Here is a 15,661-nt window from a genome sequence, read left to right as displayed (position 1 = left end):
GCAGCAGCAGCAGCAGCAGCAGCAGCAGCAGCAGCAGCAGCAGCAGCAGCAGCAGCAGCAGCAGCAGCAGCAGCAGCAGCAGCAGCAGCAGCAGCAGCAGCAGCAGCAGCAACAGCAACAGCAACATCAACATCAACATCAACATCAACATCAACATTAACAGCAACACTGCTAAAATTTCGTCAGTGTAAGTTATTTGTAACTTAATTTGGATCTAACTGAGATAAACTTTATTAGCATATGAACACGGCTACCCCCACACCAGCACCAGCACCACCGCCACCACGACTGCTACTACCACCACCGTCTGAGGGCTATACGGGGAGAGCTAATTAACAATGGTAAATATACATAAATCATAATAAATGTATGATGTGACACTCAAGTTCTGACTTCCCTCTAAATATTGCACTTGACCAGAAGCAGACATGTGCAATGCAATTAACCTGCTACATATTATTATAAACGTATACATTGAAAATACAATCTATATGTCTGTTAGGCATTGTGTGTCTATGCAGTTTGCTCAGATATTAGTTAAATTGCAATTAAATAAAAATTAGTATAGGACGGATGTTGGCTTGTATTTACATCAAGTCAAGAGGATTTACATTTCCAATAAAGTAAGAGGATTGCAGTATAAATAGGTGACTAACAAACCTATTGCTAATAAAATGTAGTAGTGGTGCATCAACCATAGAAATCTATACTGCTGCTATATGTAACAGCAGTATATGTAACAGCAGTATATGTAACAGCAGTATATGTAACAGCAGTATATGTAACAGCAGTATATGTATAAGTAGTAGCAACTATATTGTAGTAGCAATGGCTATTGTAGAAATGTCACGTTATGTTAAATTGTGACCCAGTGCTGAAATACATATGATGCAGATGCAGATGCAGATATGCATACTGTCATTGTTCTATTCTCCATAGTATATATAGTTTTACCTGTTTTTTGTTCTCATTTCTGCAACGACCAGCAGGTGGCTCTGTGACATCATGTAACATATCGCGATGTGCATTTGTTGTATTATTCAATACAGCAAGGGTAAAGCAGATTAGCATTCAAGAGTAACGTAATATTTAACAGCAGATATAATTGGGATATCGTAGTGAATCAGTTTATATGAATACTTTACGTATATATGTAGTTGGGTAAGTAAGATGTACCCACATGTTTTGTATTGTTTGCATAGAAGTAGGTTAATTACAATAATAAATGCTAACATTTCATTATTTGCAAGTAAGACACATATTATAATGTTATCAATTGGATTTCAGATTGGTTGAATTCTTTGTTCATTATTCAGCTTGCAAACAAGTGGAGAACTGCATTTGTCACCTACGCTGCCACACGCCACGATATGCGCCTACCATGGACTGTCGGCTACTAGTACTAGGAGTAGATCTACACGTATGTATGAATAATGTTGTTTAAGTCCTGTACGTGTCAGCTGGTAGTATACTGTTTTGTGCATGCGTGCAACAGATGTTGTCTGTAGAGGGAAAGATGTGGAAATATGTGCCGTATTAAAACATAACAGTGCGGCATAGATCTATTCTGCGCTTAGCATCTCTTCATGGATTAACCTCGGTATATATATATACGCTTACATCAGTGTAATACTGCATTAGTAATGCAATTGTTCTTTGTGCGAAGATGGCTGAATGAAGAGATGCACCTCAGTGAAGTCACTCGTATTGTCAGGTAAGATAAACATCTTGGGGATTTTAGGTGTGAGAATGATGCGTGACTCAGGAGTGGGTGGGCAGGGTGTTGGAAGAGGGAAGGGGGAGAGCCGGTTAAAACATGTGGGTTGGCCTCGCAATGTGTTTCTGCATTAAGGCTGTTAATGAAATCATTCTAGATGTCCGGAATAAATTATACCTATAGTATAACCATTAGCTGGTTCAGTGCACTAGATCAGCAGATTCAGTTAGATATGTGTATCTGTGTCATGATTGATATCGACAGAGACGTGTTGACGTATTTTAAAGGACTGCAAACCTTATCATTACTATTGTTGTGATAATTTCTAACATAAACGTTCGATAGGGATTATTCGTGATACATACAATACTGCAAACTGCAAAGTCATTGTGTACATGGAATTTCTTACTTATTACTCACACTTGAAATTTGCACTTAAGATATTCCTCCAAACTATAATGACCAGTGAAGTGGTGCGATTTTCCAAATTGATATGTATACTTGACTGTAGATTTGTCGATTATGTGCTGTCCATTATAGTAATTAGTTGGGTTGTCTTGGTAACCAAATATTAAAATTTAAACAGCATTGAATTAATCATCAGTACGCAAGTAAAATAGCTTATTCATTTTAATTGAAAATTGAAATGATATACTCGTACTACTAAGACTTGATCACGTGTCCAACAACTTGCTAATTGCTATTAAATAAAAGCACTGAGCACGAACGACATTTTTTACATACTCTATGCATGGCTATTAAGTGAAGAAGAAACTCAGAATTTGCTATGAAATTATTGATAGCAGAATTGAGGGTGTTACACGTGAACAAACATTGCTATGGTTTAATTGAGAACTACCCCGATTTTCCTGGTTAAAAATGCAGATGAACCCTCTGTAGATATTATATCACGCTTCCCCTGTTCTGAGCTAACAAAACTGATCCGTTCAGCCAGCAAGCGCTAAATCATCACTTAAAACCGATATTAAATCAGCAACCTCATAACGATTATGCGCGAACACCATTGGATAGATTACCCAAGCTCACTACCCTGAGATAGCACAGAGGTTTGCATGAGGGAAGCCCTGGTGACTGTGTATCACATGTGAATGAGAGACAGCACAGCAGGTAAGGCAGCTGGGGAACGCACCCAGCAGGGCTACACGAACGAGATTCCTCTCTGCCTCTTTGGACATCAGAGCTCGGGTGAGACTGATAATCACGCCAGAGTACATTCTGTTTAATTACGCAAGGAAATCTTGCAAAATCGGCTGTGGTTGGTGTAAACAGCTAGGAAGCTAGACTCATCGTTCATCTGCCTGCTACGGGTGCGTAATAATGCAAGCGGAATGTGCATGGGTGCGTGTACCTACCTGTGTGTGTGCGTGTTCGTGTGCGCGTGCATGGGTGCGTGTACCTACCTGTGTGTGCGTGTTCGTGTGCGCGTGCGTGGGTGCGTGTACCTACATGAGTGTGCGTGTTCGTGTGCGCGTGCGTGGGTGCGTGTACCTACCTGTGTGTGTGCGTGTTCGTGTGCGCGTGACGTCTGGGTGCGTCGTACCTACCTGTGTGTGTGCGTGTTCGTGTGCGCGTGCGTGGGTGCGTGTACCTACCTGTGTGTGTGCGTGTTCGTGTGCGCGTGCGTGGGTGCGTGTACCTACCTGTGTGTGTGCGTGTTCGTGTGCGCGTGCGTGGGTGCGTGTATCTACCTTGTGCGTGCGTGTTCGTGTGCGCGTGCGTGGTGCGTGTACCTACCTGTGTGTGCATGTTCGTGTGCGCGTGCGTGGGTGCGTGTACCTACCTGTGTGTGTGGTGTTGTGTGGCGCGTGCGTGGGTGCGTGTACTACCTGTGTGTGTGCGTGTTTGTGTGCGCGGTGCGTGGTGCGTACCTACCTGTGTGTGTGCGTGTTCGTGTGCGTGTGCGTGGGTGGCGTGTACCTACCTGTGTGTGTGTGTGCTTTGTGCGTTGCGCGTGCGTGTGTGCGTGTACTACCTGTGTGTGTGCGTGTTTGTGTGCGTGTGCGTGGTGCTGTGTACCTACCTGTGTGTGTGTGTGCGTGTCGTGTGCGCGGTGCGTGGGTGCGTGTACCTACCTGTGTGTGTGCGTGTTCGTGTGCGCGTGCGTGGGTGCGTACCTACCTGTGTGTGTGCGTGTTCGTGTGCGTGTGCGTGGTGTGCGTGTACCTACCTGTGTGTGTGTGTGCTTGTGACGTGTGCGCGTACGTTGTGTTCGTGTACCTATGCGTGTGCTTGTGCCGTGTGCTTGTGCGTGGGTGGCGTGTACCTGTGTGTGTGTGTGTGCGCGGTGGGCGTGTGTGTGGGTGCGTGTACCTGTGTGTGTGCTTGTGGCGTGTGTGTATGCGCGTGCGTGTGCGTGTGCGCGTGCGTGGGTGCGTGTGGCGTGTGCGTGGGTGCGTGTAGCCTGTGTGTATGCGCGTGCGTGGTGGCGTGGGTGCGTGTACCTGTGTGTGCGCGTGCGTGTACCGTGTGTGTGTTTGTGCGTGTGTGTATGGTCGCGTGCATGTGCGCGTTGCGTGGGTTGCGTGTACCTGTGGGTGCTTTTGTGGTGTGCCGCATGGCGTGGGTGCTGTGACCTGTGTGTGTGCGCGTGCGTGTGGCGTGTACCTGTGGCGGTGGTGTGCCTGTGCGTGTGCGCTGTCGTGGCGTGCGTGTATTTGTGTGCGTGTGCTCGGGTGCGTGTACCTGTGTGTGGTGCGCGTGCGTGTGCGTGTACCTGTTGCGTATACCTGTGCGTGTACCTGTGCGTGTGGCGTGTACCTCGTGCGTGTGCGTGTACCTGTGCGTGTGCGTGTACCTGTGCGTGTATTTATGCGTGTGCGTGGGTGCGTGTACCTGTGTGTGTGCTTGTGCGTGTGCGCATGCGTGGGTGCGTATACCGTGTGTGTGTGCTTGTGCGTGTGCGCATGCGTGGGTGCGTATACCGTGTGTGTGTGCTTGTGCGTGTGCGCGTGCGTGGGTGCGGTGTATTTCTGCGTGTGCGTATGCGTGTGCGTGTGCGTGCGCATGGGTTCGTGTGCCTGGTGTGTGCGTGGGTGCCGTGTAATTGTGCGTGTGCTCGGTGGCGTGTATTTGTGCGTGTGCGTGGGTGCGTTGTTGCCTACTGTGTGCGTGCACTCACACACACACACACACACAGCACACACACACACACACACACACACACACACACACACACACACACACACACACACACACACACCTGTCTACACGCGGCTACGTGAACACTAGACTTTCTGCTAGTAAACTGCGCACTGGCTGTGTTACAAATTGCAGAGTCTTTCCTTGCTATTATTTACATATATGCCATTGAGTATTTAGTCGTTTTTGTGCAGTAAGTCTTACTGACTGGATGCTACTCTCGGTGCATTGACATAATTCCTCTTATGTCATCCTCTGCAGAAGGCATAAAAACAAATCCTGAATGCACTGATTGCCTTGGAAAAGTTAGAAAGAGGTTTCTATTATGAAAGGTTGATATAAATCTGCCAGCTTCCAGTTCATTACACAATTTTGCTAGTTATTGTGTTGTCTTAGTTCGCGAGCAGACTGCATTCTATTGTGCAGAGTAAGATGACTCAGGCAGGTAGGAAGACAGAGAACACGTAATGTTTCGCGTGCTCCGATATTTTTTGCTTGCATAATTATGCTAGCAATTTAGTAATTCCATAAAAAATGAAGTAATACCCACGGGAACGCATGTTTGATACACATAGCAGAGAACAAGCGGGAAATTGTCTTGGGTGTGTTTTTCACTTAAATTTTAGAACGCTATTAAAATAATTGCAGCGTTTAATAGTTAAGCAATTGTGTGGTTGATACCTTTATTCCTTTATTCGGAATTGTGTGAAAGCAGTGTCCTTATCTAAATTTCTTATTCGTTAAGTGCGATCATGACGCTTTATTATCTTGAAATTCTTTGTAACATGACAATGTGTTTTTGTTTCCGTCATTGGCATCATACCTCCCATGGAGAAGGCAGATTTTGTTGAATATTGTACATTTTTAAATATATATATATATATATATATATATATTATATATACTATATATATATATATATATATATATATATATTGTAAAAAATATCTAGCATTCTTTAATTTGAGCATAGTCAAATGAAGGCATGGATTAATGTGGAAATTCTGTATTGCTCAATGTAGGATAAAATAGCCAGGGTCGAAAAATGTGATAACGACTTGTTTTCTTTCACGAATATTGATTAGAATTATTTGGATAGAATTCTTGAAGAGAAAACGTAAAAGCAATCATGTAAAAGTTGCATTACAAACCTATAATAGAAATCTATCTAGTGTATTGTCTGATCGAAAGTGGAAGGAACTCTTGTTGCTACAAGTGCAACGTACTGATTCTACTTGTCTGTTGCTACGACTGTGGCTGCTTCTGCAGTTTCTACTGTATCTTAAACTATAATCCGTTAGCTATTTAGACATTTGTGCGAATTAGGTCGGTTAGACAATGTAACTGAATCGTGCATCTTTGTTTTATAATCAGGTGATGCTAGCTTATTTTATTTACTTATCTGCGCGCACATGTTATGTATGTTCAGATTGTGTTGTGCATACACAAGTGCGTGCGTGCGTGCGTGCGTGTGTGCCTCTGTAACGTATGTGCGTCTACATCGTACGGTATGTTGATGAACTTTGCGGTGACATGCACCATTATGTAAGGACATCAGGATATTTGTGGCATTACAGCCCACGCACGGACCCAGGTAACAGCACCTTAATCCCAGCCACTGTAACTCGCAGCGTGAGACAGCAGAGTTATTGAACCGAGGACGCACACGCTAGAAATCACAAACTATTTAGGGTTATCACCGCAGTAGGCGGGTAGCTAGGATCGAAAGATGTACATGTTAGAGTTACGCAGCACCAACGTGAATTAGATAATATTTTGGTGTTCTGTGGGCCGGAACCTACTGTTTTATCGTGTACGGCCAGTGGCTGCGGGCGTCTGTAGAGAGGCACAAGTGGAGCCGCTGCCATCGGAGGTCTGTGCACAGGTGAATGAATCTCTATAATGAAAAAATGTCCAGTAGTATAGGGCTACTGCTAGCTGTGTGACATTACCGCGTCGGACGCGATTTTGAAAATCCCAATGTTTGTAGCACATTTCTGGCTCAATGAGAACATTTCGTGATGTTTGCACACTGCGAGTATGCTCACAGTATGTCCATATAGGCTTTTTGTTGCGAGGTCTATCCGTTTTAAGCATTAAAAAAATAGACACCGCGTAAGGATTTTCTGTCATGGAAGCCCTCTGATTGAGGAAGCGTTTCTGTTTCATGCAGCTCTCTCGTCATCACTGAAGCTCCCTCACTGCAGGAGCCTTCTCATCGTGGAAGCGTTGCCATGGTGAACGCTTTCCTGTCACGGAAGCCCACCCATTGCAGAAGACTTCCTGTTGTAAAAGCCTTCCGGCCTCGGACATTTTCATGTACCCTTCCTAGGTAAACTTCCTCCGTTATGGACGCCTCGTTAAAGACTTCCCGTTCTGTCGGTCTCTTCGCGATCTTGATTTACAGATTTTAAAATCGAGTTCGCTGGAACTCGGATCGGCGCGTCTTCTTTGATGTGATGAATGCGATTACCTATGGTATTATATGTAGATGTGTGGGTTTGTGCGGTTGTCGCCGCAAGCGTACGAGTTATACGGATTGAGTTACTTTCTCATTTATCTCGCTTGTCTGTATGCGGCTAACGCGTCGTAGTTGCCGTGAAAATGTGAAAATGAATTACATGCTAACGCTTGTCATTGGGAAAGCTTTGAAATTCTAATTAGCATATACAGTAGCACTTCCGTAAAAAAAACATTTTCGAGCGACCGTGACCCATCATTGAAGTATTCCATCTGCTAATTCTATTTTCGAACGGCAAAAAAGTTGAAGCAGCTTCATTTATTGGTTAGGCTTCAGTTCCACGTTACGGCAAAAAACACGCGTAGTCATTGAGTCTTCATGAATTCATGTTTTTATTCACGATTTCTCAAATTATACATTTTCTCGTGCGTTTTGACGTAAGCATACGTCACAGTTCGTGATTATTTTCGCTGGCTAGAAACTCGGAATCGTTTTCTGCTTTTTTTGCGTGAATATTCGTTGCTTATCGTTAGCTATTAGTACAAGGGCTAAGCGAATATAAAGGACCCGCGCATGTCTAGCGGTACGTGCTCGCTTCTCCTTAACTCCATCCTTGGGGTGACGTTGTCTTGTCCTTGATAAATAACTCGTGTGGCTATGAGCGTGACGATGACACAGGCGCACGTGTTATGCTGACCATGTATAGCGTGGCTGCGCGCAGATATCAGTATATATTAACTACTAAGCTTGCGTGTACACGTGTATCCGATGCTCTCGCGAATCTTTAACATATCGCTAACCTAAACCTCAACGCTGCTATTATTTCTTCTTATTATCTATTATCTATTATTATTTAGATGCTCTATGCTCTATTATTATATGCTATATCTCTTTCTAGCAGTATTTGTTATGAAATGGTAGGGCATCGCCATCGTTCAGGAATATGCGAAAAATATCGGGCTATGTCACTCAGGTGACCATGCTAGGTCAATACTCCAACCTGAAGAACTCACCTATATATCACTTATCTCCACTAGCTGTTCGTGGCATAACGCACCTATCCCAGGAGGTGTTGCGGGTGGGCAGTACACCACCTTATTCCCCAGGAGGCGTCTCGGGGCCAGTAACGCACCTTATCCCCAGGAGGTTCGTGCAGTAACCACCTATTCCCCAGAGGCGTCTCGGGGCTAAGTAAACCCTATCCCCCAGGAAGGCGTCTCGGCGGCAGTAACCACCATTTCCCTCAGGGAGGTGTTTAGTGGCAGTAACCACCTTATCCCCCAGAGAGCGTCTCGGGGCAGTAACGCACCTATTGCCCACAGTGGCTCGTTCCCCTGGCCCAAGGAAATCTGCGCCCCACTGGGGCATGCGTGGCCGACCCTAGAAATGTTGCGCTCGGCGTTCAATTATCGTGGTCCTGTTTGAAAGTTTACACGTCGTGAAAAGACGTATTCAGACTTTTGATGTTTTTGTGTCGACGCGTTATAAATGGATTCAAGCGTCGACTCAATTTCATGGTTGCCCCTTATTTGAAAGAAATATTCGCAAAATTAAACTCCGCTCGCTATTTTGCCCCGTTTCCTGGCCAACAAAATGCGCTCGGACCGCTTTTGATGCTGCGATAATAAATTTGGTTTTATTTAACCAGCCTGTGCGAACATAATAGCTGTATAAAAATGCCCGCAAAAACTTTCGGCGCTGGTCAAAAAAAAATCCATTGTATGCCGTATTTCGGTATGTCTTTAAGAGATTCAAGCCAAGATTCTGATTGGCGAAGATCAATCCATTTCACACTCTCGTCTTGCATTTTCAACCCTAAGAGCTACACATTAATAAGTATTTGAGCATTTGTTGCAGCAGCGCCATGCCAGCCCGGCTCGACGCTAACATGCAGCTGCGTGTATACACGATCAGGGCCGCGCGTCCGAGATTTGTTAATATTTAATATTGTAATTGCGCCGTGGCGATCGGCTCCCATTCGAAGATTTCACGGGACGTAACTCTTTCATGTCGCGCCCGCCCATGTGACTTTGCGAATCCGGCGTGCCGTGTGATGCTTGAAAGCTCGTTTTATTGCTCTTCGCTGTCCACATTTTAAATTCATACCGCGTCCTTTGTTAGTGGCACTGGACGTGACGCACTTTCAACAGCGTATACCGGGAGAAACACTTTTCGAACTGTAAATTGCGGCTGCGTATATGTGGTTAACGCGAGCGGCGCGAAAGTCGGGCAATTCTGCCACTTAACGCGTTTTGTTCATGAGCTTTAAATAGTTGTTTAACCTGGTAGCTGCTTATAGAACCGGACCGCGCAATGTTTGCCCGAGCAGGTTTTGGCGGCGTGGCTATGTACTCGCTATAGCGGCTGACAATTACGTAGGTGGCTAACAATGTGGCGATTGCTCTCCGCAGTTGCGAGATGGCTTGCACGAATGCTTTCGCGATTCTGTCGAGCAAATGTGGCTGGCTTATGCCGCCGCGTCTGTACTGTTACAAAATGCTCTCGTGGCGTGCGTGTAGATTATCCGCGAAGCAGATCTGCGTTGAGCGCGAGCACCTTGACACAACGCGCGATCACGTCGCCGATCGGTTCCGTGTGAGTGTCATGGAACTCGCTACTAGCCGCATTTCGGGAAATACACCGCCGTGTATTATGGAAGCCGACTCTCTCCCTCTCTCTCTATTTCTCATTTCTTCCCCCCCGTCTCTCTCTCTCTCTCTCTCCCTCCCCTCTTCTCTCTCCCCTTCTCTCTCGCGCCTGCGGCAACCGCCGCAGAAAGTAGCAAACACAACGCCTTTGTTGTCGCTCTAAGTGTTTGCTGCTCGTCGGCTGGCTTGATGGCATCTCGTTTCCGGCCTGTTGTTGTCAGGATGCGTATGGCCATGCGATGAGCGTGGCGGCTGAGGGCAGGCCTTGGAGGCAGGGACCTTGAATCAGTTGTGCGGGAGCGCGCTCGTCACGCGATTTTACTCTCTAAACCTGCTCACCCTCTCTTTCCTTTTTCCTTCCTCCTTCCAATCCTTCCTTCCAACCCGTTCCCTTCCTTCCTTTTCTCATGCGTCTTGCGTGTGTAGGGAGGGGCGTATTCTTCTAGATAGCTTTTAGTAAGGAATGAGTGGTAGGTGGACCTTACGCAATTTTTTTAAAAACTTTTTATATTTTTCCTGAAACTATTTAGTGACTTTTCTACTTGAGGATGGAATCCTGAGGAATATTTTCGTTTTTGTATACGTCGTGTTGGCGGCACACTAGCATCACTTCCTGCAGCTGTCACCTACGATTCTCTCATCGGACGCCACGTTTTCTCGGCGAAAGGTGTTAGGGTGAAGATGCCGAAATGGTGTAGCGCGATTAACTTTGATAAGAATTATGGCCGTGAGGCGATTTATTCGATGCGGAATGCGTTTGCTGTTTATAAGACTGGTGGCTTAAAATGCAGGATTACTGTAGATAACTATTATAAGTAGCGGTGTAATTGCTAGGAGTGAGGTGACGCGAAGTTTGGCGGCGAAGGTAGGGATGCATTAGGCTGCGACGGCAACTGTGTTCATGGTAGTTGTTATGTGTGGAGTTTGGCTAAGGTTTACCATAGAATGTGTGTTTGTGTGTGTGTGCTGACTGTGTGTGCTTGTGTGTGTGTGTGGCGTGGTGTGTGTGGCCTCGTGTGTGTGCGTACGTGCGTGTGCGCTCGTGCGTGTGGCGTGTGCGCTGCATGTGCGGGTGCCCGCTGGTGTGCGTTGCGTGCGTGTGTGTGCGTCGGTGTGCAGTGCCGTGCGTTGCGGCCGCGCGCCTGCGTGTGAGTGTGTGTATGGCTGTGCGTGTGCGTGTGGCGTGTGCCGTGCTGGGCCAGATCACCGTGTGCGTGTGCGTGTGCGTGTGCAGTTTGTGCGTATCGTGCGTGTGCGTGTGCGTGTGGCTGCGCGTGCGCGTGCGTCGGTGGTGTGTGTGCGCGCGCGTGCGTGCGATGCGTGCGCTGTGTAGTGCTGTGCAGTGCGTGTGTCTGTTGGCATGCGTCGCCTCCAAGTGAGCGCCGTGCGTGCGCTGCGTGTGTGTGCAGTGCGTGCGCGGATCGTGTGTGAATAGAATAGTGACGTGTCGTGATTGCGGGCGTATGTTATTGGACAGTTTAGGGGTCGAGTGTGAGGGAGGGTTCTTGTGGGTCTGGATAGCTGCCGAGGACAGATGTGGTAGGCGTCAGGGGTCGTTTTTCAGAAAAAATAGTTCTTAACATTATTTTTCTCTTAGACGCTTGAAGAAACTTCGCTAAAGTTCAAGAGAATTAAAAATTTTCTTAACTTTTTCCTCTTACTTAAGAGATCCTTATAGCCACCCTCCCTTAACTTTAATATTAGATGAAAATAACACTGTAGACTAAGAATGCATTATAGGGAGCGGATAATTATATTTTATATATATGGTACATATTCATGTGTTTTTCTTGAAAAACACGTCAAACATAATTATATACGATCGTTGAAGCAAACACACTTCAAAAAAATGTCAAAACATTTACAAATGGCCGTATGGCATTTAGTTCTATTGTTTTTAAATACTTTTGCACTGACCACACGACTCTCGCCGCTCTCGTGTAGTCCCCAATGTTAAGAATTTGTCTTGTTGTGCCAGAATAAATTCAAGAACCGTGTCGTTTATCATCAAATATTATTTAATAATGTGGAGCCATTCATGAATATGCATAAATTACTGTGATTGCCTACAATAAATGTGTCATGAATTTGAATTTGACTTATCGATGTTCTCAATCAGATCAGCAGCCTTTGTGATGAGAGTTCCTGTTATCGTAAGTTTATCAACTTTTAAGTTTAGTTACGAGTAGCGTTTCTGTCACACGCTATTAATTTTTCTCTTAACAATTTAACATGAGCTCTTAAAAATTAATCGTAGACTTCACGAAGTTTCTAGACAACGGCCCAGGGCCTTAGGACATGAAATGAATGTATTTATTATCCGTGGTGGGTGCGAGTTGCGGTTAGGAAGGAGGAGTGCAAGTTCGGGCTCGGGGGGGGGCGTTAGCTGCCGATGTGTCGAGTATAGGCGGTAGCACTTAGTTTTATGTTCGACGCCGTGTGATAAGCAGTAACACAATGTGATGCTTTATTCGTATACCCGCATGCTCCTCGCGCCACGCTCACTTCCGCGGTGGAAGGGCGACACTATCCCCTTCAGTTTTCTCACCCACCCAGGTCTAACCCAGCTGTCTGTTTAATAAGACTTACTCAGGGTGATGTTTAGGTTCAACCGCAGTGGGTTCGGTGTGAGTGGTAGGCGGCAGGTGGTGTAAACCGCGTTAGGGTAGCGCGGTGGGCGAGTGCCAGGTCCGTTTAGACTGATGATCGACTAAGGAGCCAATGGGTTCCGTCGGAGGGGGCGGCGGACGGGAAAGAGAATGACCCGTTAGCGCTAATAGGGATAGAACAGCTGTGAGTATGTTTGTGAGGGGATAGAAGGACAGGGTAGGGGAAGCTACCTGCGTTGGTAACGGTTATACGTGGACAATGTTGGACAGGCGCCGACGTCGTGATCTGTACAGGTGCGTCTACACATGTACTAATAGGACTAGCGGGATACCCGGCGTTGCCCGGGGAGAATCAGTGCCGGGTTACTCAGTTGGGGATCGCTTGTTGAAAGAAATACCCCAAAATCAAACATATCTAGCTTATCCATGCCAGTCCATTCATCCCATTCCATGCCATGCCATGCCATCCCATCCCATCCCATCCCATCCCATCCCAAACAGTAAAAAATAATAAGAAATCAAAAGATAAAAGACATTAAATATTTAAAAAAAAAGTAGTAAAGGGAAAAAAAGGGAAAAAAGGAAAAATAAGTTCCCCAGCTGGGACTCGAACCCGGAATCCCGGTGTAGGAGACGGATATTCTAGCGATTAGGCCACTGCGCCGTTAAGGGTATACCCATGGATTTACACGTACGTGATGTTAATCTGTACGCACCGCGCACTGTTAACTGTATTGATGAATAGAATTTTTATGAATTTTAACTTTTTAAAGTTTTTTTAAGTTTTAATTTTTTTAAGTTTTAGCCAGAACCACCTCCCAGACGTGCTGATTCTGAAAATATCTTTAGTTTTCCTCTAGACTGCGGAGTTTTATAGTTATGCGAATACGAACTAATTCGGCTGAACAACTTTATATATATAGAATTACAGATGATATGTGGGTGAAGTGAACGACATGGATTTAATTTACTATTATCATTTCTTCTCTTTATTTTTTTTATTTTACACCATGTTCAACAAACAAGCAAGCAAGCAAGCAAGCAAGCAAACAAACAAACACACAAACAAATCAATAAATATTAACAAAGTTAAACAAACACAAAAACATGCACGCACCGAACGAACAAACAAATAAATACAAACAAATACAAATATAGTGAGAAAAACACAAGCGTACATGCGGTGTTCGTGTATACTAGTGAGTAATATATAGTTAAACAAGATCTATATGCCGTATATTCCTCGTGGCCGCCTGCCGAACAGGTTGTAATATTTCATCAAGAAATTTACAACCGATTGAATAAATGCTGTGCGAGAAAACGAGAAATACCGGCACGTTAATGCACCTTGAGGTGACTCGGACCATCGCTTGTCCGGTTAGAGAACTGGCGAAGCCGTTGCAATGAAATTAGAAATCTAGCTGCGGCGCGCACGTCTGCGCTGTTTATGGCAGCCATGCGCCACAGGCTGCTTATTTAATGCTCTCTCTTTGTAATAAACGCCAGCAAATACGAGAGGTTTGCGTGAGAATGAGAAATACCACGCCATAGGTATACTACATCACCTGGGTATTCATGCGAAGTCCAGCGATTCATCATTTTAGTAGACACGTTGATAAGGGCGACTAATCAATATGCTACGGTCATGGTGTATAGATCTGGGGCGCGTCCTTATCAAACCGCCTTTGTTGGTCAGCCCGTCTTTTGCCGTATCTAAAATCGTTTATTACACACGTATTGCTAGTTTAACGCCGAAGTTTCGCAATTCAGCGCGCACGATGTGGAACGAACACACTTGTTAGCTCGCGGCCGTGGTACGGGTGCGTTCTCAAAACTCGTAAAAAATCGAATGCAGGATTGGTAAGGTCTGGAACGTGCTGTTTTATAACAGATTTGTACAGAACGCGACGGTGCACAGTAGAGTAGAGAATGCTTGCGCAATAAGTTCATAATCAAAGGCGTGGCGAGAGCTATAGCCGCCGTTGCTGCACCTTTATGCATTGTAAACGAAAATTCGCATACAGGTAGGAGAAAAGACGTCAAAATCTCTGATAACGAATGAAACGAATGAGTAAATGTAACGAATAAATGCTTGTTTCTTTCTGTCTCTCTCTCTCTCTCTCCCGTTCTCTCTCTCTCCCGTTCTCTCTCTCTCTCTCCCGTTCTTTCTCTCTCTCTCTCTCTCTCTCTCCCTCTTTCTCTTTCTCCCGCTGTCTTTCTCTTGTATTCCGTACCTGATACTGATCGCGACAGGGAGCTGCTTGCGACGCATAATTTGGAGACTATTTCCGGCTACGTATCTTTCTCTATTATTATTATCTCTCCCTATACTACTATTATAGTAGAGAGTATTAGAGAGAGTAGTAATATTACTAGTATATATATATATATAGTTTATTGATACAAGTACCGATACTGATTCCACAACTACAGCGCTATACTTGCCTCATGCTGACTGTATAAGGAAGCAACTGCGTTGCGCAATTTTAAAAGTTAAATTTCAATTTGACTGGTCTTACGTGGTGCCGTCGGGGGTAGGGGGGGGGGAGGCAGCATATTTCTTGTGCGCGACAAGCGTACGGAATTACGCTAGGCTATCAGGCTGGCTCCATCCGTGTAGACACAGACAGATTGCACCTAATTATCAGAGACCGAAATCCCAATTAGCGAATTACGAAATCAAGAACGGCGGTTTTCTGCGCATACGGATTTCAGCAGTGCCGGCCCCCGCAGCCGCTTATAGAGTCGCGGGAATGTGGCGCGTAACCCTAATCTGTGTAGGATCGCACGCGTGTTGTGTAATGACAACACAGGGACTGAGCGCGTCTTTGTCCCCTCGCGCCATGTCTGCGTAATGGCGTCTGCGTGAAATATGAAAAAAACTACAAATTTGGCATTTACTGTCAAATCGCTATCCTCCCGACCCTAGTTAGGGTGTGTGTGTGTGGGGGGGGGGTCTGTTCCTCCCTTGATTGCTCCACCTTCCTTTATTGTTTCTTCCCCCCTGTTTTCTCAGTTCTTCCTTTTCTCTTTTTATTTTTACTGGGCAATTGTCAAACCAGTCATA

The 15,661-nt window shown here is 45.5% G+C and overlaps 1 protein-coding gene across 1 annotated transcript in view; it reads right to left on the bottom strand.

Moving 5' to 3' along the window:
• The window catches only part of LOC106807599 (leucine-rich repeat-containing protein 23-like), a 14,409-nt gene extending 13,405 nt beyond the window's left edge, over positions 1-1,004 (bottom strand). Inside the window, exon 1 of the mRNA XM_014809994.1 lies at positions 955-1,004. Within this exon, the coding sequence (XP_014665480.1) occupies positions 955-1,004 (50 nt within the window). The remainder of the gene's footprint in view (positions 1-954) is intronic.
• Positions 1,005-15,661: the final 14,657 nt, after the last annotated feature.

This window comes from Priapulus caudatus, unplaced genomic scaffold (assembly GCF_000485595.1).
Source record: "Priapulus caudatus unplaced genomic scaffold, Priapulus_caudatus-5.0.1 Scaffold225, whole genome shotgun sequence".
NCBI lineage: Eukaryota > Metazoa > Priapulida > Priapulimorpha > Priapulimorphida > Priapulidae > Priapulus > Priapulus caudatus.
This window is presented reverse-complemented; position numbering and strand designations above follow the sequence as displayed.